The 21,978-nt window shown below is 35.8% G+C and overlaps 1 protein-coding gene across 4 annotated transcripts in view; it reads right to left on the bottom strand.

Moving 5' to 3' along the window:
* Window positions 1–21,978, bottom strand: part of LOC126973131 (tyrosine-protein kinase CSK) — a 60,766-nt gene that overhangs the window by 18,747 nt on the left and 20,041 nt on the right. For 3 of the 4 annotated variants that reach the window (XM_050820277.1, XM_050820278.1, XM_050820279.1), the window contains exons 2-9: window positions 19,896–19,986; window positions 14,768–14,887; window positions 8,502–8,582; window positions 7,271–7,358; window positions 6,116–6,209; window positions 2,675–2,821; window positions 1,482–1,572; window positions 527–646 (exon numbers count right to left, since the gene is read on the bottom strand). In XM_050820277.1, coding sequence (XP_050676234.1) covers window positions 527–646; window positions 1,482–1,572; window positions 2,675–2,821; window positions 6,116–6,209; window positions 7,271–7,358; window positions 8,502–8,582; window positions 14,768–14,887; window positions 19,896–19,943 — 789 coding nt within the window. In that variant the 5' untranslated portion in view covers window positions 19,944–19,986. Of the gene's footprint in view, window positions 1–526; window positions 647–1,481; window positions 1,573–2,674; window positions 2,822–6,115; window positions 6,210–7,270; window positions 7,359–8,501; window positions 8,583–14,767; window positions 14,888–17,259; window positions 17,302–19,895; window positions 19,987–21,978 lie in introns of all 4 variants that reach the window. The other variant, XM_050820276.1, reaches the window with a different exon arrangement.

The raw sequence follows: 21,978 nt of genomic DNA, 5'->3' as shown, positions 1-21,978 counted from the left end.
TATTGTTGTTATGGAAATAATTTGCTTATGAAATGGGTAGGGATCCCCCTAAAAGGAAGTCCACTCAAAAGTCATGTTCCTTTGGAGTTTGCAGGAATCGTCGTAGATCACTGTCCCATTTTTCGCCATACAGACCGTTATTTTAAAATAATTCAGTCACCCAACAGAGGCGAGCGGGTGCGGTGTAACTGAATGCTAATTGGATTAACTAAATACAATAACATATCGTAAAAAATGTCTAATGGTCACAGTGGATTTATATAACACTAGCTGATACCCCGCGACGTCGTTCGCGTACATATCTTTACATCTTGGGTCACATTATCGGACTTTTAGTAGGAATATCAGCCGGGGATAATGTAGCTTCCCAACAGTGAAATAATTATTCAAATCGGTTCAGTAGTTGCGGAGCCTTTTCAATACAAACAACTCTTTATAATATTAGTATAGATATGTATTCCTGAACGTGGCATTTCAAAGAGTTTGGCCTCTATTAGGATAAGATCGACAACCGTACAATACTCACAGCAGGTAAGGGTGAATATGGTGGCTGTAGGACATTGTTGTTGTTGGCACCGTTGGGTGATGCCTTGGGAAGACATCGGACCAGCTTTGTGCACAGTCCATCCGCGTCCTTCAAGTAGTGCTGTAATACAATACAAACAATATGTTACTTTTCTAAATGATTTCTGTCACAACTCAGACAACGGAAATGACCAGCGTCTTTGAACTTAAAGGAATTGTTTAAATTTCAATTAAACAAATATAAATTCAATAACTGAATAAATTAATCGGTACTTTTATTATTTTGTCATATTAATTTTAATATGGTTCTTCCATAATGAATGAAAGTCATCATTAATTATTATTATTATTTTAGCTATATACGAACTATATGTATTACAATAGAGAAGAAAGAGCGAGGTTGCAGCAAACATGGATGAAACTAACAGAAAAATTATTTTTACCTGATGTCGTTTTTGTACAAAAAAAAACTACGTGAGATTTAAATTACACTTGTATTCTGTTAGAAAACAGGTTTCGACTTTAGTAAAACTTTTAAATAAGTTGAAGGATGACATTAACTTTAAAGGGAGACCACGTTTTTAAACCTTATTGCGATGCCTGGATCGCTTTTGATTTAATAATATTACTTTTTTAACACGAAATCATTGTTTCTTATCTATATCATTTATATTATATATAACAATAACTTAGAAATCAGTCTGCTGATGGACATAGTCATCACCAGGGTTCCGACCACGATGGTGGCACACTGGGGGAATATCTACTCTTAGCCGTATGATAAGTCTGATGGTAATAATAATTAATATCTTGAATAAGGAAGCATAGAATGAAACCAAATATATGCAAAGTAATGCAACAAAAAGACTGATACGTATCGACTTACTCGTGTAAGTTAAAAAACATCCAAAGTGACATAGTGGTTCGACCCCTATTATGGATATTATGTAACTTACGTGTATGAGATCCGTCATGTTATCGAAGAACTCCTCATCGTCGATGGTAAGCCGTTGATTCTGACTCTCCGGTACTGTTGCCCATTTGACTCTGAAAAATATAATTATATTATAGTTTCGAAATCTCAACAATGTATGGAAATCACTAATCGGACAAAGCTACACCCCAATCTCATTTACTCTCGTGTTTTCCATATTTCTCGGCATAAGTTGGGCTTACTTCACTCTGTCTAAATATATCATTATATTATGTTGGTTTTGAATACTAAATAATTTTATTTGAATAATATTAATAGTAGTTGATCCCGGGAGCCTTGAATTGAGTCTAGAAAACCACAATTGGTTTCTGACCTGCCCTGCGCTGGTGGATTCTTTGTGGCGATATGCAGTAAAGGAAGGTGGTATAAGCTTTAGTATTTATCACAGTTTTTTTAATAACGCCTACAACACCATATACCGTCCTCTTTCATATCGAACATAAGAATAATATTTACGATAAGAAGCGGAGAGATGTACTAGATTTTCAACTGATGGTAAATGAGCTTGTCGCTCAATATAATGAGTGAGATTTATTTATTTATTTATAGGACAACCAGTAGTTGTTACATTCTAATACGCTTTAAATATATCAAATATTAACAAATAATTAGTTGAATGTACAACAAATTAAGGTGTCACAACATGCAGTCTTTGCTTCCGTGACACCAAGAAAACAATTATATAAAATAAAGGAAAAATTATAAAATCAAGATACGAATATAAAAAGAATAAAAAAAAAGAATAAGAATATTAATCATTTGGCGCCTAACAATCTCGCAATATTTTTTTAAAAGCAGGTAAGGAATCTTAAAAAATATCTACTTCACCACAGATGGAGTTATAAGTTCTTGATAGACTTAATAGATTAATAAGGTGTTGAGATTCCTTCAAACAAATACACTAGACGTCACACATTTCTTTTAAGAAACAGAAAAAGACGACGCTATGTTGCCACCTGTCTAGCCATTCAGTGCAAAAGAGGTCACCATATATTTTTTAAGGTATGTGGGTTTATAAACAATATTTAAGGGGATGTTTACTATAGTATAGTCAAGGACTTTACGAGTTTTCCCAATATTTTAAGTGTCTTGGTCAATAGTGTTAAAAAACATCGCAGTTTTAAAAGTAATGTAAGATACTTATGTGTTGCTTACCTGTAGTGCTCGACTCGTCCCCTGAAGCGCACACACAGCGTGTGGTCCCCCGGGAAGTTGGTGCTCTCCCGGACCAGGAACACACCGTCTGGTGATCCCGACAGCAACGCCTCTGCGCGCTCGCGGGATATCGCGCCGTGGTGCCATCTGACAATTTGATTATATGGTTCTTAGCATTGTCTTTGGATAAGTGAAGATCTGTGATATTTATGTATATAAACTATATATTGTTCATCACGGACGGTCCTATGAGGGTACAGTTTGTAGGCACAAGACGAAGTACGAGGGATTCAATACTCTACTATTCTCTATTCTATATCTATCTATTCAATTCTCCCACGTAAATAATACATAGAAAATTTATAATATTACTTTTTAAAATAGACAGTCTTTTAAAAAGATTTAAAGTTGGTCACATAAAATGTATCTGGCTAGAACACTTTCCCGTCAAGACATTCAAAAGCAAACTAAAAAAACGCCATTCGACCATATTGGTACTGTATATTCAAATTGGGCGTAAATAAATTCACAATAATGCTTTTCATAAGCAACACTTGTTAAAGTTAGAGTCAGAATTTTATGCGAGTTCTATTTAAATAAATTAATCTGAATTTAATAATATGATTACTGTTTTTCATATCAGATTAATTACAATATTATTATGTATATCAAGTTACATGATAAAAGAATTTTTTGTATCAAATAAGTTAATCATTGATTAAAATGTTTATTGTTTTTCGGGAATCTAGAATGATTCTCGTAATTTTAATTAGCAATACAAATTTTGGTATAATATTTTGATAATGTAGGTATTTATGTAGATATATATATATATATGTTTTTATATAAAATACAACGAGGCGTAAATATAAGCATAGGGGAATTCTCAGTACTAATTCTGATTAATTCTTAAATCTATAAACTTTTATAATTTCGTTGCATTCAAATACAATTGAATAAGCTATTTGAAAGTATGAAAAATAATAAATTTAAAAGCAATTTGCATTAAGATTTTTTTTTAATATATTAATATATCATATGTTCCGAAAAAGTAGTGCTCGTAAAAAGAACACACAGGAAACTCTATAGCCACTCTTTTAAATCAATTATATTATTTTACAAAAGCTATATGACAAATTATTTTGTAAGATCCTGCATCCAATATGAATTATGTTCACAGTTAAAAAGCGTTTTAAAAATCAAATATTTCATGAAAAGTAATAAAAAATATACCGTCATATACTGGATGCATTAATCAACCTTTGAACTCATTGATATTGTAAGTAAGAATACGACACTATTATTTGCTGTAGCAAATCTATTTGGCACCTAAATTATTCGTGTTTTTTTGAAAAACTGGTAAGGAATTGAGCGGGAATACAATTGCGCTCGTCAACTTGAGATATAAGATGTTAAGTCTCATTTGCCCAGTAATTTCACTAGCAACGGCGCCCTTCAGACCGAAACACAGAAATGTTTACACATTGCTTCACGGCAGAAATAGGCACCATTGTACCCATAATCTAGCCAACATCCTGTGCAAATGAGCCCCCACTGGTAAAGTACTTTCAAGATTTTCTGTAAGTTTAGACTAGGGCTTCCATTCCCGCGACCTGTATTCAATCTCGGCATTTGCGGGACTACGTATTTTCAATCCCGCGGGATCTCGGAATTTGCGGGATCCCGCATATTGAAAATATGCACATTTTAAAACAATGAATTCATCAACTCCACAGTTATTTACGTATATATATTACTATTAAAATGAGATCAATCAAATTATACTGTTTTTATCACAAAAAAAAATAACAAATTCTGAATGAAAAGCAAAACAAAACAAATCGTTTTCAAAAAATACACAAAGCAAAATTACATAATCAACCAAAAAAAAACATTTTAAAGTGATAAATAATTACTTAATTAATAAGTTTTTCAGCTTTTAATATTAACTGAAAATGTTTGCAAGGAAATACAACATTTCCAAACTGTCGTCTGCCAAATTACTGCGTATCTTACTCTATTGCCTGGCCAGAAAATGCCCTTCCTGCTTCCACACTCTTGTGGGCGGTATTCCTTTTAAGGGCTTGTACGTGAATGAATCTTTCATTCACGTACACACCCTTACATTTTTATTCAATTCTAAAAGGATGTCAATAAACATCATGAAAATACGAAACAATTAATAACTTGAGTTATTAAGAATAATAATTCACGCAGATTATCCAATTTTGCATCGCATGCACGCTTTTTTTAGTCCCGCAAATCCCGCGGATCCCGCGCCCGTAATCCCGCATCTCGCGGGATCGGAAAATGGTGCGGGATCCCGCAATACCGAGATTTCGGTCTTTGGAAGCCCTAGTTTAGACTCTAAGTCTAAGGCATAAAAGTGTATAAGCAACTGACTGGGATATTATTTATCCTTATAGATGTAAATAATATTTACTCGCAATCGTATTCTCCTGTATTCTTTTGCTCCACCACCTCACACGCGATCATCACACAACACATGAACCGAACAAACAACTGAAGTGCTATCTTATCATGCGTGTACATCGTTGTCGATTCCAAATTTTATATATGTAACGAGATAAAACAATGTGTTGGCTTTATCTACACCAGATATAATTGAACGCGACGATTGTATTGATAACCAACGTTGTGTAAGGATTTGTAGTTTCGTTTTGTCTAGTTTTTATTTAGATGAGTTGTTATATTAACACGATAGTAAGAAAAAAAACTACGTTTACAAAACCGACTTCTCAAATTGAAAAGCTATAAATAACTTAATAAAGATTTAATTTAATACACCTCTTATGCAAACCCAATAACTTCAATATAAATAAATTATTACCAAAAGGCAACTATTCCTCATCAAACTATAGAAGAATCGCGTATATCTCAGCGCAATCGGTGTACATACATAAAAAAAAACCGATCGAATTGAGAACCTCCTCCTTTCTGAAGTCGGTTTAAAACTATTAGTGGCCACTACAAATATGAAATTTTGTTTTTCTCAATTCTATTAATCTTTACAAAAACATTCAGATACCAATATTTTTTGTTCTGAAAACAATTCCCTGTAAAGGTGCTAATCTGTACAATGGACTATCTTCGGATATCAAAGATGTATTACAGATGACACTTCCTTTGTCTAGTTCACACACTTATATTTAGTTTTAAACCTATGTTTATCATACGGATAATTCATAGATTATTGGAGTGTAATTTAATTAAATAAAATACGCCCGCAGAGTTTTTTGCGCCTGGAGTCCAGTATTTATAAATCTCATATAAGTGACAGCTTATATGTTTTCAATGATAATAAAAAATGATCTTTAAGAGTGGCTGTCTTAGATAATACTCGCTATGTTGTTGTTTGGCAGGTAAGTGATAGACATCATTTAAAAACGTAATGAGAACATGTAATAATGTAACACTCACGGGTACTGCGTCATGTTGAGCAACCTGTTGGCAGCCGGGGGTGGATTCTGATTGGACGTGTTCACGAGAACATCACTTCCTCCCTTGGGTATTGCTGGAATGTGAAATAAAATATTTATGAAAGAATTGCACTTCATATGACTAACATCAGTAAATAAACATTTTAACGAGAAGTCAAGAAATATACGCTAGCACATCAAAAATGTCTCCTCTCAAAAGGACACTCGAGGAGACTTATGTACTTTTTGGCCATATCTGCATTTTCCCAGTTATAAGGGAAACAAGTCAAACTTAATTCAATACTAACACCCTTCAATACTCACTGAACACTCATAACAGAGTGTCGAAAGTTTTAAATACAATACATTTTTTTTGGATAAATGGTAATTGATACGCCCTGCCCATTACAATGCAGTGCTGCTTAGGATTCTTGAAAAACCCAAAAATTCTGAGCGACACTACAATTGCGCTCGTCACCTTGAGACATAAGATGTTAAGTCTCATTTACCCAGTAATTTCACTAGCTACGGCGCCCTTCGGACCGCAACAATGCTTACACATTACTGCTTCACGGCAGAATAAGGCGCCGTTCTGGTTTCCATAATCTAGCCAGCATCCTGTGCAAATGAACCTCCCACTGATATAAGATTTATAGTTATAACTTGATGCCATTGTCTTTGCACACTTGCTATTGGTCCAAGTAATTAACTGAAAATATCACAATGAATATGTTGCTCCTGTCGATCTGCACTATTTTCTAGTACGCATATCCATTATATAACTTTGCCTGCTGTTTTTTTTTATTTTCTAATATTGACACACTTTTATACAAATTATCTTGCCCCAAATTCGGCGTATATAGCCTGTTTTATGGGTTGATAAGATGAAGACAACGATATATTTAACACAATATACTTACTTAAACATCAAAAATACATATAAACATCCATGACTCGGAAACAAACATACATATTCATCATATAAATGCTTGGACCCACCGGGATTCGAACTCGGGACCTCTAGCTTGGTAGGTAGGATCCCTAGCCACTCGGCTATACAGGTCGTCAAATATATATTGTGATAGCTAAAAACATGAGAGGCGTTTCAAACCATGCCAAGGAATTTCATACTCGGCTAATATTATAAAGTAGTCACCGGCAGTTTGTGACGTGTGCATGACAGTGGGGGCGGGACCCGGCGGCGCGGGGGGAATGGGCGCTCGCACCGATGACGTCATCACATTCTGAAATAAGAGAGATCTATCATAATATCAGACCATAACTTATACAGTCAATTTCTTTAAATCCCTGCGCGATAAGATAAGGAGAGGCCGCCATCTTGTGACGTCAGATCTAGACATACATCAAACCTACCGTTTGTTTTAGATGACTGCTGACGTTATGCAGACATTATTATGACAAAGTTCGGTTCCTGTTCCATCATACAGGGGTGGTGTGACAGGAACTGAATAAAATATAGCATATTTTATGTACCTTTCATTAATAACGACCACTAATAATTAAAATAATATAGTATTTACACACGATCATTTACAAGATAATTTGTATCGTGTCCCAAACTAGGCATAGACTATGACTATATATACAAGACAACAATATATTTAACACAATATACTTACTTAAACATATATATTTAAACATCCAAGACTCGAAAGCAAACATCCATACTCATCATATAAATTGCACCTATCGGGATTCGAACCCAAGACCTCTCTAGCTCAGTAGGCAGGGTCACTAACCACAGGGCCTGTCGAATGTTTAGTAAAATATTGCAATTTTTCGTATTCTTCTTTCTATAATTTAACTAGATAAACTCGAAGCGAATACAATTTGTAAAAAAAATCTCTGTTCCTCTCGACGGTATAATGGCGGTGTAACCTATGCTGTGCTCAAAGTCTAATAACATTTACGCATTTTCATGTTCTTACTACACCAATTTCAAATTTTCTAATCTACCAAGAATTTATCCATTATGACTACGATAGTAGGCACAGCTACCTTCTTTGTTGCTGAGCTTGGCTGGTTATTATAAGTGTGCCAACCATATCAATGCAAAACAGAACACAAAACATTTAATATTGCATGAGGTTGGTTTGTTTGTCTGTTATCCTGTTACGCCTTAACTACACAGCCAATAATGATATATTACTTACTACTTGATAGATAAGGACACTTGATAGTTGTTCACTTTATTACGAAATTTTTTAGATTTGCATGCAAACCGTTCTTGAGTTATAAAAGGACATATAGACAGACAAAAATTTCAAAAATCACACGTAGAATTGGTGTCCATTCAGTTGAATTTTCCACAAAATAACGATTTATAGTATAGTAGTAGGTATAGATTATATTATTATACAACTTACATTATGTTGAGCGGAATTTTGTAAGGCAGTGGGCGACAACGGAGCGTGGGGCCCATTACTGCCTGTGACTCCACCTCCGGACTGAAAGATACAATCATTAAATTAAATTAAATAATTAAAAATACTTATTACAATAAGAAAACAACTATTCTTAATCTATACAATTTAACTAAACAAAATGTAAATTTTTATTATTCAAAGATAACCTTAATAAACTAAGTGGCTGTACGTAGTTCACATGTAATACTACTAAACGAACAGTTATCGTAATAATGTAGGTATAATATATTCTTATAATATTACTAGCTGACTCAGCAAACGTTGTATTGCCGATATTAAAATCGCGATACAAAAGTAATTGTTGATCGTACATGGGTGAAAATTTGAAGTTGTATGTTTTTTTTTTAATGCTGACTCATAATCAAACAAATTTTAAAAAATATGTCAAAAAAATTAAAAAAAAAATGGCGTGAAAAATAGATGTTGTCCGATTCTCAGAGCTACCAATGCACTCAAAATTTCATGAGAGTCGGTCAAGCCGTTTCGAAGGAGTTCAACTATAAACACCGCGACATGAGAATTTTATATATTAGATTATTATGTGACAATGCGCCGATATAAATACGATCTTTGTACTGCTGTAGAGCCCATTTTTACTTATTAATTAATTAAAGTACACGTAGGTATACAATAAAATTATCTACACCATAATTTACAATTTGTTCTAAAATATATGACAATTATGTTGAACATAAAAATTACAAAACAAATTCCCTAATTGCTTTTCGCGCTAATTTTAACTTGGATGATCAAAATATTAGCAATTTTCTAGAAACTGTAATAATCATATGTAACACCAGGAACTAACGTTCGTTCGTAAATTCGTCAGGCTTTTGTAGAGATAGAGATGTTTATGATTTAACAACACGATTCCAGAAAATATACAAAAAATATGTTGGTTGAAATTCAAAAGAATTGTTGGAAAAAAGTAAGCATTGAAATGACATTTTTAATTATACCACATCTTGGAAATAGAGCGACCGCCAAGCTATTCAAATAATAAATTTTATTGGATTGCAATTTAATTAAATAAAAGAGCTGATTTTCTGTTTCTTGCGCCCGTTCTTCCAGGTCCGAGTCATATCTTTCTGAATGGTAGATCTTACCGTTCAACTATAAGTGATTTTAAATCAATTAAATCAAAAGTTTATTTAATTGTTTTAAATTTTTGGCTCCTTTGCACAGGATACCGGCTCGATTATGCTTACCAACGACGCCTTTCTCTGCCGTGAAGCAGTAACGTGTAAGCATTATTGTGTTTCGGTCTGAAGGGCGCCGTAACAAGTGAAATTACTGGGCAAATGAGTCTTAACATCTTATGCCTCAAGGTGACGAGCGCTTTTATAGTGCCGCTCAGAATTTATTGGGTTTTTCAAGAATTCTGAGCGGCACTCCATTGCAATGGGCAAGGCGTATCAATTACCATCAGCTGAACGTCCTGCTCGTCTCGTTCCTTACTGTCATAAAAAAGCCTCATCTCTGGCGAAACGCGTTATGCAAAGTTTTTACTCCTCGGTCACAAGTCTGATACAAAACAGCTATCAAATGTCATAACATATGACTTTATTGTCATGCAACTGCAGAATTTATGGACGATTTCTGTGAGTTATGTGTCTCTGCGATTAGTCATTACCAACATAGAACAATGCAATATACAGTTAATAAATTACTTGTTTCTATTGCGTTGCAGTACATTACGTGGTCTGTTTCGCGAATGGGTCGTTCAAATTATGTGTAGACCAATAATTTAATAATAGATAATAGTAGGCATAATTGTAGTGCTCTTGTGCAAAAACGGTTTATTAAGTTTGAAAACGGTCGTTTTATAAAAGTTTCATATTTTTTTTTCAACAATTGGTTTACACCACCTGTTTCGAGAAAATTGTCTGAAAACGAAAGACAAGGAGATATCAGGCTTCATAAAAAATGTTTTTTGTTTTTTCAAACAAACAATGTTCAGATTCAATTAGACGCGCTTTGATAGTTGTCAACCGTCCTGTTTTCTCAGGACAAGTCCTAGATGTAGTGTCCTAGGATTTCCTAACTAGTTTTTAAGCAGAGTCCTGGGTTTTTAGATTTTAAATCTTAGTATTATGTATTCAATCGTAAATTTGTTAATTTTTAGATAATGTCCTCGCATTTTACTGGCATTTATTTTGTTTTATATTTTAATAACTAGTATCGTGTATGTTTATTCAAATACTTTTATTAAAAAATAATATTATTTAAATTTAACTTGCTATTGCAACTATAGTTACAGCTATTGTAGTAATAGTACTGTTTTAAACAGAACTGTACTGGTTTCCAACTTCAAATTTTTAAATTTGGGATTGGCAACCCTATATACCTAACCAAGTTTTGGAGTTCAAAAACTAAAAGAAATTCCTATGCGATCTCTTTAGTGAATGTCTGTCAATCAGACATTGGAGTCGTAGTATTATTGTTGGTGCCTAGTATTACTTTTACTATTCTTATAACCTCGAGAGCGCTCGAATCATATACGATCAAGTCATCTCCGATCGGCTTGATTCTTTGGCGTTGCGTAGAGATGTGGGTTCACTCTGCATCTTCTACCGCATTTATCACGGCAAGCTGTTCGGGTTGGTTCCAGCGGCACGTAATGTCCGGTGGTCGAAACCACCGGACATTACGTGCAAAGTACCACCCGCATCACGTTGACGTCTGGCATTCCACAACCGCGCGTTTTGCAAAAAGTTACCTCGCACAGCCATTTTGTGGAATCAATTACCGACTGCTGTTTTCCTGAACCAAGTGACTTAGGGGCCTTCAAGAAATGAGCACACTCCCACCTTAAAGGTCGGCAACGCATCTCTTGACACCTGATGTTGCGGATGTCTATTATGGGAGGTTTCCTCACCTCTCCCAATCCCGTGAGCCTCTTGCCCGTTTTCCCCCTATTAAATAAAAAAAAAACATATGTTGAACCCTTGAACGCGTTTGAACGCCTGTTCGCGTGATTAACGCCGCACAGCTGACTGTTAATAGTTTTTATTTATCTTTTATGTGCTAGCAGTGAATGTGTGCCCCATTTTAACCCCATATTAATGTGAGGATGACTCACATCGCCTGCGTAGCATTTTTGTTTGCAAAATAACGAACGAGATATTTGTATGGTGTGGGTAGGGATGACACGAGCAACAGAAACTAGGTATGTCATTAGTGCACAAAGAGCTTGAATTGAAGAGAGAATGTAATGAAAAAAGAAATTGAATGATTCTGATGAATTGTCTGTCCGGAGATGAATGTTTCTTAATGACGCTATAGGCATGAATCGAAGTTTTGTCCTTGCCATCAAAAATTCCTGTGTTCGTTTCATGAAAATCGCTGAAGCCATTTCAAGACGCGTCAAATACATTAACAAGAATGGCTCGTTAACTAGCATGAGATTATGGCGACTTTTTAATTACATTAAGACGATATATCATATTGGGGTTGAGCAGGTTATCAACTGTAAATTGCAGTACAGCCTGTAGATGAAGCCACATCCTGAGAGTTGAACAAAGCATACAAGATTTTATGACGATACGTTACTCGAACGGTTAGCTCAGTTGGTTAGAGCACCGGCACGGAACGCCGGAGGTCGTGGGTTCGAGTCCCGCATCGTTCATAAAATTTTGTTGTTTTTCAAATTTTATTTGTGTACTTTTTTAATTCTTTTACTTTTTAATTTTATTTCAATTATCGGTGTCATTGTGGTGTATCGGGATTGGGAATGTTTAAGGGACGAGACGAGCAGGATGTTCCGCTGATGGTATTTGATACGCCCTGCCCATTACAATGCCGTGCCGCTCAGGATTGCGCTCTAGGTGAGACATAAAATGTTAAGTCTCATTTGCCCAGTAATTTGACTAGCTACGGCCGCGGCGCCCTTCAGACCCGAAATAGGCGCCGTTGTGGTATCCATAAAATGTGTAATACGGTACACCACTAACGCGCCCTGATATAGAATTGAAAGGGCTTAAAATAAGCATCCTACAAATAGTAATAACAGTACAAGAGAACAGCTGATTTAGGGGAGACGAGATGATGCAACTAAAGCTACTGTTAAATTGTTGATACGAACATAAAAACAACTACTTAAATATCTTCAGCATTTATCCTTATGACAAGTAATTACTCTATAATATGTCGATAATATAACACATGTCTGTGCAATAAGTGAGCAAACATTATCGCCAATTACCCACCGTTTAGCAACCCAGCACGTATACCTTGTTGTGCTATTAAGAAATTCTATTGAGGAAATTTGCATACAAGATAAATTGCTTTCGTGCGTGTTTGGCTATGTTGAACGTTTCGTAATAGTGTGGATAACTTGAAAGATTTAACCAGAGGAGACGTCATATACGTGCAGCACAAAAAATCACACACATACAGCACATCAATAAAATAGGACCTGTTCGATCAATGTGCAAATGACGGTTGTGGATAGAAATGACCGCTAAAGTTATATTTTCTAACTACCCTCATCTTGTCGAAGTGACAGCTGTCAACGCCCACTAGCTTGTGCGAGCGACACACACACGAGTCGAGAGTCCGCGTCCGACCACTGCGAAGAAGAGATGCTGTCATTTTGCACTTTGAAAATCCCCTTGTTCTATTGTTGCGTCTTACGTAACGGTTTCGATTCATAAGTCTCCTTTTAACGTTCGTGACGAAATCCTACTGAGCTACGAGTGCCGTGCATCGAGCTGGAAGTGTGCTGGATTCGAGGCAGAAAGAGGCAAGGAAATATAAGGTTAGTGGTCACTATTTTATCTATGTCCCGATTTTGCCCATTGAGGTAGGGATCTAAGAGGACTCACATTAATTCCTCATAATTAAGTACAGTCCATTAAAATAAATATTTATATAGAATTACTAGCGCTAGTTGTAATACACAACAGGACCCTATACGTTATAAAATGTACTCATAAAACTATTCACGTCATAATTTTTTTAGATTTATTTATATAATATTATAGTTAGCCTTCGACACAATTCCGGCTCTTTTGTTAAATAGTCTCAGACCTAAGGTGTATAAGACATGCTAGTGTCGCTCGCGTGCCATTTATTATAATATTTTGAATTGGGGTGAAAATCTCCCCCTAGCGTGAGGATATTGAACGAGTTGGAAATAAATTCAATCATCGATCGGCGCCGGTGCAGATAACGAATAAATCTATATCTATAGAGATTGATAGTTTTTACTTGAAGATTTGGGAAGATTTTTCTTATTAAAACGTTCTCTTAAATGAGTCACTGGATATTAAAATTTCACTAGCGATATTATAATTTAACGGTGGATTGTCCATCGTCTTCATTTCTTACAATTTGCCTGGTTTTAGTGATTTTGTAATGTCACGGGTACACTATAGTGATATTATAATAAATCTAGGTAATTGACAAATGAAGTTAGCAGTGTGAGATAGTACTGATTGGTCGATTTTTTTTTCATACGTAATTTGCAAGACTATAATAGTAAACATTGGAGCGTGTATGCAATCCCAGATGTTATCAAAAACGATATGCATAAACCTCCGAATGCTGGAAGACTGTCAGTATTTCTGATGCATGATTTATGAATAAATTTTAACTTTAAATACTGAAGTGCTCAAAGCAGTCAATAAATGGAATTTGCAATACTGTGGCCATTTCATGCGTCATTATATATATCATCTGCTGCAACTCTTACAACGATCCAAGGAAATCATGGCTGAAAAATTTGAGAGCAGTGCGGCAATTGCTGTGTATCTCTTTTCCGTGCTGCCCAGCCCAAAGTGTAAAACCCATATCGCCATGACGATCGATTATAACGAACACGATGAATAAACAAAAATTCTGTAAAGGCCCAGTTTACCAGTGAGAGGCTCCTTTGCACAGGATGCCGATTAGATTATGGGTACAACATGGGCGCCAATTTATGCCGTGAAGCAGTAATATGTAAACATTACTGTGTTTCAGTATGAAGGGCGCCGTAGCTAGTCAAATTAATGGGCAAATGAGACTTAACATCTTACGTCTCAAGGTGACGAGCGCAATTGGAGTGCCACTCAGAATTTTTGGGTTTTTCAAGAATACTGAGCGGCACTGCATTGTAATGGCCAAGGCGTTTCAATTTCCATTAGCTGAACGTCCTGCTCGTCTCATTCCTTATTTTCATAAAAAAAAGTTTCAAAATGCCGACATTGAGTTCTGTGCGTTACCGGCAGGTGTTGTGGAGGCTGAGCCCTCTTGAGCCTGGCTGGTGCTGTGGGAGCAGGCGTGGCTGACGCGGAGTACCAGCCGCACGGACCTACGGCCTGACCACCTCCGTGCACCACATGCTGAAACACCAACATTACAATCACTTACATAATCTTATTTGTGAATCCCAGAAGTGAGGGTTATCACTTTAAAAACATAACAAATTGTTTCGATTAGCAAGAGCGACATCTCAAGTCAATTTCCTAATATGCAAATATTGGGGGTTGAGCAGGTTATCGACTGTAAAGTAGATGTATATGAAGCCACAACCTGAGAGTTGAACAAAGCAAACAAGATTTTATGACAATATGTCACTCGGACGGTTTGCTCAGTTTGGAAAGCACTCGCACGGAACGCAGAGGTCGTGGGTTAGAGTCTCGCATCGTTCATAAAATTTTGTTTTCAAATTTTATTTGTGCCGTCACATAAGTACCGCGATTGACTTGTATTGCGTCTTGCGGTGTTTAGGACGATACGACATAGCTGCCATCAAAAAACCAGTGTACACCTACCTAAAAGGCCGGCAAACGCTCCTGTTATTCCAATACCATGGACTGGTCGCTATTTGAATTGGAGACTGAAGATAATCGTAGGTTTATATTTTTTAATAATCCAATATATTATAGTAGGGGTCGTTACGAGAATTTTTGCCATCGATTTTTGCAATTTCTAAGAACAGTCTGCACTGTAAATTGTATGTACATACTTAACAGTTTTTATTCTACCATCCGAAAAATACTCAATAAAAACATCATAAGAACATACATATTGTTATATTGAAGTGTCATCGTATCCCGACTCGTTTATCGTGAGACTGACTTCCTCTACCTACCTATTAACCTCCAATTGAAAATTACTTAGCCATAGAATAATAATATACAAGAGGATTTATATTAAAACAGACATTAAAATACACAATTACACGCTTATGACACTATAACCTTCATAAACATTTGATAAGAAATACGGGTTAATGATGTCCTCATATCGTATAAGTTTTAGTGTTACGAGGTTAGTGTGTGTGTCGATTGTCTTAGGAATATGTTTATTCCTGGGAGAAATACTTTTCTGCGGTAGCAGATTCAAGCAAAGTTCGAAGGGAGACTTAATTAGTAAATTACTAGAATAATGAGAGTTACGGCCGTTTTCAATAACCTATCTATCCTCAGTTTAACTTACTAGAGGTCGACAAATCTATCCTTTTACGCTTACTCACATTTCAATAACCTTTCGACATAAAGCATTTGGACTATAACTATATTGGGCATAACTATGGATAGATAAGATCTTGTCATTAAACGGTGACAGCAAAGTATCCGTAACTAGAGATACGTTATTGAAAACGGCCATTATCAAATTTCGGTTAAATTTGACGAACGCAATAATCGCCCTCCTCCCACAACTGGCAATAGGCAAAGCGTATCATTTATGAGGTGGCCTTGCTTATCTCATCAATATGTATCAAAAAATATCGTAGCGATTATTTGTACAACGAGAGATAATATCGGAATCATGACCGAAAACTTTTCCTGTTTTAGACTTTAATATTTACAATGTATGTGTATAGACATAGCACACATAACTAAAATAATTATAATCGATCTTCTAACAAATATATACAATAAACGATTTAAATGAATAAAATCATATGAATGAAAACGATAAATCTCGATAAAGATGGGACAAGATTCGAACGATCGAAATCGAAGCATTGCAGTGCCAAATACAAAAATTTGTTAAATTGAACCTAAAATACTTTTTTGACTTACTCGTGTAAGGCCATTGACTATTTGACGTTTGAGTATGTTTGTTGCAACACTTTACACATATTGTAATTGAAATGATTTGTAAAACGATGGAAATGTAAAACTTGATTTAAAAGAGTGGCAATGAGTTTCTTGCTACTTCTTGTCATTAGCTCAACCCTTTACGAAGTAGTGGTAGATTCAATAAGAAAAAATAAAACATTGCGTGCGTACAAAGTACACATGTCAGAAGTAAAACCTGCATGGTGCATGAATATCTGCAATGAAACTGCATATGAATTCCTGGTACGTGTTGCTAGGATGACACATGATTTCAACCGCTATGAAAGACATTCCTACCACCACTAATATATAATATAATAATATGTTCTCCTGGTGTCTATGTAGTAATACGTCGTGCGCTTGAAGTCAGAATATATTAAGGTATACTCGCGCCAGACTTAAGACAATCTCTTCTTTAACTATGATCGCCTGGTACCAAAACATTGTATTATGTTTCCTATCTCATTATCTCCCATGTTAAATATTATGAATTGATGTGACTGCTCATTTTACTGTCACTTTTTCGTTTCATCGACTTTCAAATCAGAACGATGATAAAGAAGTTTTCACTTCAATAGTATGCATATTTCTGTCTCATTCGTTGCCGGCTTCATCCTACACATTTTTGTATTTGTGTCTCTTACCTGTCGTTTTTCCGTTGCATCCGGTTTGAAATCACAACGTATCTAAAGAAAGAAAGTTTCACTTCAAAAAAAATTTTTTTTGACATTCGGTGTCATTCCATGACCTACATGGAAAGTGATTTTGATTTAAATATATTTAACAAAATGGTAAAACTGTTTCATTATCGGACCAAATTTGTCCAGTCTCATATATCTTGCCGTCTGCTTAAGCTATATAGCCCACTACAACGCTACTTGTGTTCACCGCATATGGTATTGAGATAATTGCGCACATGAGTCATCTCACTTACACTAACATCTCAAAACATTCGTCTTGAACTTGATTCAAGCTAAACTTTGCTGCAGATAAGATTGCTCTTAGCTTAAGTTGAAGTTGGAGTGCCTTTTAACGTTTCATGCCTTTCAATTCATGGCATTTTTTGCCCATTCGATGTTATTACGAACTCTCAGATTATTGTTATATTTAGTTAATAGGTAACTAGACCCTAACGTTGCTAAAAAACACTAAGTTTTATTTCTTATTTTACAAATAGCCACCTCAACTTCATTAAGGTTGAATTTGAGAGCATATAAAGTAATTTAACTTCTTGCTCGTTTTATCAACAAAGAATAGCAAACTATACATTTAAAACATTGCAATTTTCGTGAAGAATTAGAAAACTCTTTCAAATAAAATACAGCTCATGTTACCCAGCGATAACATACCTACTACCTGCTATACTACTGGTGAATGAATTTTTAAAATCGACAAGCTCAAAATTATATAAACATAATAATGAGAAAATACAAATATTTCCTCCTTTTATATTAGTACGGGTAGAAAATAAATTTGTTGGACTTGTATTGGTAAATCATGTATGCGTACTGAACGTAGCACCAGAAATATCGTAAGATCTTTGCCAGCAATAGATAAATTTTAATTGTAAACTTACTAAACAATTTATGTTTTTAAAAGTGATAACCCTCACTTCTAGGATTAATACACAAATAAAATTTGAAAACAAAATTTTATGAACGAGACGGGAACTCGAATGAGAGTTGAACAAAGCATACAAGATTTTATGACGATGCGTCACTCGTACGGTTAGCTCAGTTGGCACAGCACTCGCACGGAACGCGAGAGGTCGTGGGTTCGAGTCCCGCATCGTTCATAAAATTTTGTTTTCAAACTTTATTTGTGTGTAAACTTACTCTTTTAGGGTGTAAAAATACCACTATCACAGCGACGCTTGGGGCCTTTACGAGCTTAGCGCCCACACCTGTTAAGGTTAAATAAAACCACGGTGTGACTCACAAAACTTTTGCAACCGAAATTTTTACTAAGGCTCAAGTGAGCGGATCTTAAATCTCGCAAAATACTTAAACTTAGAAAGTTATGGAAGCAATGCTGATCTTTCAGATAAATAATTACTCCATAGTAAAATTTCATCGTACCAAATCAAAAAAACGCGAAACAAAGACAAGGGTATAAAAACTCGAGATTAGTGCCATATAACACGATTTGAATTTACAAAGTATTTATAAATCACGTGTATTTATTTTATTTTCTGAAGTAGAGGAGAACGAATCTACAATCAATATCCGGACGACCGAACCTTGCTCGGAAGTTTAAGAATGTACAAAACTTGAACAAAAAAAATACTAATAGGACATCTGGATTCAAACTGGGGTCTTCCGCTTTCCGGATCACTCAATGTCCCATCTGAGCTATTATAGTCTTGAATTTAGTGGCGAAATTTTACTGTGTATTCTAATGTTATTATGGCTGTTTCTCATTAAAACACGGATAAAACTACATTTTTTTAAATCTAGCTAGATCGATTTATCGCCCCCGAAATCCCCTGTATACTAAATTTTATGAAAATCGTTGGAGCCTTTTCCGAGATTCAGATTATACATATATACAAGAATTGCACGTTTAAAGGTATAAGATTCTAGCCCCAAACGTCAACTTTCGCATGCACCTCACGCGCGGCATATCTAGACTCGACGTAATTCCAGGCCTACCGCTGGATAACATAGGAGGCACTGGAGGCCAATTAGTGGCGCTATAGCCACACCTGATCGATTGACTTGGGCTTAAATATCCCCAGAACAGTCTGGTGCAGAAGGCAAAAGGAAACTACAGCTATCTAAAGAGAATTGTCAAGCAAGTTATCACTCAGGAATAAAACTTCAAGACACCCTTGACGGCTTATCTATCGAGAAGATGAATTTCTGAAAGTAGGCGCTTAAGAACATTTATTTCTAATATCATATAGTATGCCGTAATCGCTCTAGTACCAGACTGTCAATTGGAGTTACCTATACTTTTTCAACTACCCTCAATTCTCTACTAAACTACGATGCACCTCTTTTTATGAATAGATACTTTTTGATTCAAACCAAAAAATCAAGGACATCCATACTAATTAGTATTTTTAATTTTGATTGGTAAATTATTAAAAAAAAATTGGAGATTCCTACGGTAATAACCTCAAGATAGGTAAACATTGTAGCCAATGGCGGTTTGCAACACTTTGTTGTTAAAAAAGAGCAAGATGTTTCATTTCTACTTCTCATACCAGCAAATTGAGCCTGAATAAAGTGTGAGTAACTGCCTAGTGTTATAATAAAATAATAAAAGCGTGAAATACCTGAGCCAGCGGCGGATGCGCCTGATGACGGTGCACGTCAGAGTTCATATCAGGCGGCGAGTATCACGGACATTCAAGAGCGCTTCATCATCTGTGGACAAAGTAAATACTTACAACCTCCACAAAGCACTTCGACTATATTTAGCGCGCGGACGAGACGCTTGCATTGAGATATATAATATGGGGATATACGTCTTAATATCTGTCTCGGAGCTGTTGCGACACTCACAGGACGCGGACGTTTGATGTGTTTAAAATTCCTTTGGGTTATAAATTTTTACAATAAGAAGCTAGACTTTTACATGGTGGTAATGATTTTTTTTACAAAAATAAGGGACGAAACGAGCATGACCTTCAGCTGATCGTAATTGATACACCCTACCCATTACAAAGTAGTGCCGCTCAGGAATCAGGAAAAAATTCTGAGCGGCACCACAGTTGCTTTACTCGTTACCATGAGACATAAGATAGTCTCATTTGCCCAATAATTTCACAAGCTACGGCGCCCCTCAGCCGATACACAATAATGCATACACATTACTACATTACTTCTTCACGGCAGAAAAAGGCACCTTTGTAGTACCCATAATCTAGCCGGCATCCTGTGAAAAGTAGCCTCCCACTAGTATAACGATACGCCCTGCTCAGTGTGTAGAGTTTCATTCAAATTGAGCTAACGGTTCTCGAGATGTAGGTGATCATACATCTTTATACACACACACACATTCTCTTTTAAATATATAGATTGAAATGCAAAAAGCATAAAATTAAAATATCCGATCGCCATTCCGGTTGCGTTTGAATATAGAAATCGGCCAATAAAAGGAACTTCTTCAATCGGCTAACTAGTCTGGGAGAGATGTAGAATGGATGGGCGAAAGATACAATAGATCCGAAAGGGTTGCAATGTTCACACAAAGAAAATACCACTCATCCAAAAGGCTCATAGCATCACAATCATCACGTCCCCTTAAAATATACAAAGCAAACACTCAAGCATTTCTGGGTATCTTTAAGCTCGTCAAAGTAAAACATTTCAAAAGTCACACAAAGCGCACATTTACCACCAACTCACATAACATATAAGACCTCTTTTAAGCACACATTTTAATTGCTTCCTGCGTCATGCTCGCTCTGCATTTAGCATTGAATCCAAGTCATTATGAATACGCGACCGAGCGGGAGAAAATTGCAATTTTCGATCCCGCTATCGTAACAAATTATTTGAAAGTAAAGAGAAACTGCGGCGTACAGTAACAAGATACCTAGAACCTCAATGGCCAATGCTGTGCCATAGAATGTAGATAAATATATTCCATGTAGCTTCAGATCTTGATACTGTCTGCGTGAATGCTAAACGCATATTTTTCTCGACGCAATAAAAGAAAAAATGTACTTAGTCACACTAGAACAAGCTAACATCGCGAATTATATTTACTTTTTATATTTTTTTTTTATAAATTAGAGGAGACAAACGGCAAGTGGAAGTGGTAGTTCACCAAGGACAGTAAAATACCCAGCCGATCATGGATATCCGCAATTCCGTTGCCGGTCTTTGAGATGTGACGGTAGTATGTCTTAAGACTTGAAGGTATGCTTCGAATTGCATTTTAATTCATTTCGTTCTCAAATGAGTCGCAGGGTGGTATTACAAGATGGTTCTTTTGCAGAAATTCTGCAAAAATTTTAGAAAAGTAGATTATCGTGTCACAGTACTTTATAAAGCCGAAGAAACACTGTTCGACTTGTAAAATAACCGAGCACTGAGTTCACAGATTGATTATGAATTAAAGATACTCAAAACCAAATGAGACTGAAGCAAAGCTTTCTCAAGCTTCATTGGAACTGTTACAACAAGATCTTGAAACTTCTTGGTTCGATTTATACTACTTTACTAATTCGCTTACGAACATTCAAACACTGTTTTAGTTTTTTTTATGGAAAAGGAGGACAAACGAGCATATGGGTCACCTGGTGTTAAGTGATCACCGCCGCACATTCTATTGCAACACCAGAGGAGTGTACGCGTTTTTTTAAAAGCACCCATGTCGTATCGTCCCGTAAACACCGCACAAGGAAGTTC

Source organism: Leptidea sinapis, chromosome 28, assembly GCF_905404315.1.
Source record: "Leptidea sinapis chromosome 28, ilLepSina1.1, whole genome shotgun sequence".
In the NCBI taxonomy this organism is placed as follows: domain Eukaryota; kingdom Metazoa; phylum Arthropoda; class Insecta; order Lepidoptera; family Pieridae; genus Leptidea; species Leptidea sinapis.
Note: the sequence above shows the minus strand (reverse complement) of the source record. Positions and strands in the feature narration are given on the sequence as shown.